Source organism: Aplidium turbinatum, chromosome 8, assembly GCF_918807975.1.
Source record: "Aplidium turbinatum chromosome 8, kaAplTurb1.1, whole genome shotgun sequence".
NCBI lineage: Eukaryota > Metazoa > Chordata > Ascidiacea > Aplousobranchia > Polyclinidae > Aplidium > Aplidium turbinatum.
This window is the reverse complement of record NC_137479.1, coordinates 11,258,818-11,260,492: the sequence shown is the minus strand read 5'-3', so window position 1 is coordinate 11,260,492 and position 1,675 is coordinate 11,258,818. Positions and strand designations below refer to the sequence as shown.

Below are 1,675 nucleotides of genomic sequence, written 5' to 3'. Positions count from 1 at the left end.
ATTAGGTTATATGTGCAACAGATGAAGTTACGCCAGGGGGTGCTGCAGTACCGCAGCACCTTCTGACGAGCCCCCACTGGTGATTAGTAACAATATTTGATATGATTTGCTCAGCTTCGCTTTTTTGCTTGATAATTACTTTTTGTAGTGCTGATAGTAAGTTCTTATTGTATGATATAAAAGGCGTGTTTATTTCTGAAGTTTAAAACAACATTGATAGGCCATTAAATTAAAATTAAATTTGTTCAAACTTAAAAGAAAATCATGCAGCCTATCATCGATCTATCTTTAAACAATACAACATTTAAATCAACACAACGTATATATCGTACATACGCCGCTGCACACGGTTGTACTAATCTATCCTTTTGCACAAACTTCGCCATACCAGGAATCATTGCAGTCTACCGGTAAAAAACAAATTTTAGTTTTTATTTCATTTGTCTTAGATGAAGTTGCGACGACATCGCAAAATCATCATCGGTGTTATTGACAAGGGTTGGTATCTCTCCATTGTGACGTGAATTCAAATTTCTTGATTGGAAACTTGTGCTTCGATGTTCAACTCTCGACCAGCAAGTAAAACACTTTGAACACAAGGTCTTTACATTGTTTCGAAAAGCTTTGTCTCGCACGTTGTAAACGATAACATTGACCAAACTGAAACACAGACACACAGTCGATGCATTACATTTATTGAATCTATGACTCGACAATTTCTTAGCATTTCAGTCAATCTACGCGTTTGCAAAAAGTGAAGTAGGCCTGATGAAAACTGCATACTTGTTGACTATAAAAAAAATCTCACCTGTTCGACATGGAAAGATAGAAACCGACAAGGTAAGGTGTTGAAAAGTTCATGCAAGTGAGTTGTCCGGAGATAAATGACAATACAACAATAATAACGGGAACTAAAAAGATATAACATTTGTTTATGGATGAAAAGAACCTTTATAATAGCCTAATTCATTATGTTTCTCGGCAGCCGATTTGTAGCAAGAATTGACAGCGATAGACACGTGTTTCGCCCATGAGGCTGGGCTCATCAGTATCGCACCGTATTCTCGCTGTACTAGTGAGTGCTCAGCCTTGTGCTGATAGCCGGGAAGAACGCCCCTTTCTTCACAAGCCTAATTCATTATTTAATATGCTCTACTAATAATGACAACTGGAAGGTTTCAAAGCGTTTTTCTTTTGACAATGAGTACAGCGTCTGCACTTGCGTTTTTTTTTATGTACAATGGTACAATGTTACAATGCACAATGTCGACAAAAATTTCACAGATAAATTCACAAAAATTTTGCACTATTTAAAAATACCTTTGCAACCTACTTAGAGTTATTGTAAATCCCAACTGCATTATCGCAAGTGTTTTAACGACGGCAATTTGTTCCTTCCTCTGAACCTCCGCACTGCTGCTGCCCCCTTGAAACTGGCGATTTTTTCGAATGAAGTTCACTCTCAAACGCACGCCACATGATATGGTCAAAACTGTCTGCAATGTTCAGAAATCATATGCACGTAACGGTCTGGAAACTGTTTGACTTGTTAAAGAGAAGAATGAATTCTTGTAATGCAATATTACCCTAGTCTCCAAAAGCTGTTTGTTCAAGCACACTTGTTTGTTTGTTTGTTTATCTTTATCCTGCATTGCGGGAAAGCGGACTTGAGCGC

The 1,675-nt window shown here is 37.8% G+C and overlaps 1 protein-coding gene across 1 annotated transcript; it reads right to left on the bottom strand.

Moving 5' to 3' along the window:
- Positions 1–431: 431 nt before the first annotated feature.
- LOC145776054 (uncharacterized) lies at positions 432–1,361 on the bottom strand. Its single transcript, XM_082587462.1, has 3 exons — positions 1,334–1,361; positions 809–911; positions 432–660 (listed from the first exon to the last, which is right to left on the bottom strand). The coding sequence occupies exons 1-3, from the start codon at positions 1,359–1,361 to the stop codon at positions 432–434; spliced, it is 360 nt and encodes a 119-aa protein (XP_082443588.1).
- Between the last annotated feature and the right edge of the window lie 314 nt (positions 1,362–1,675).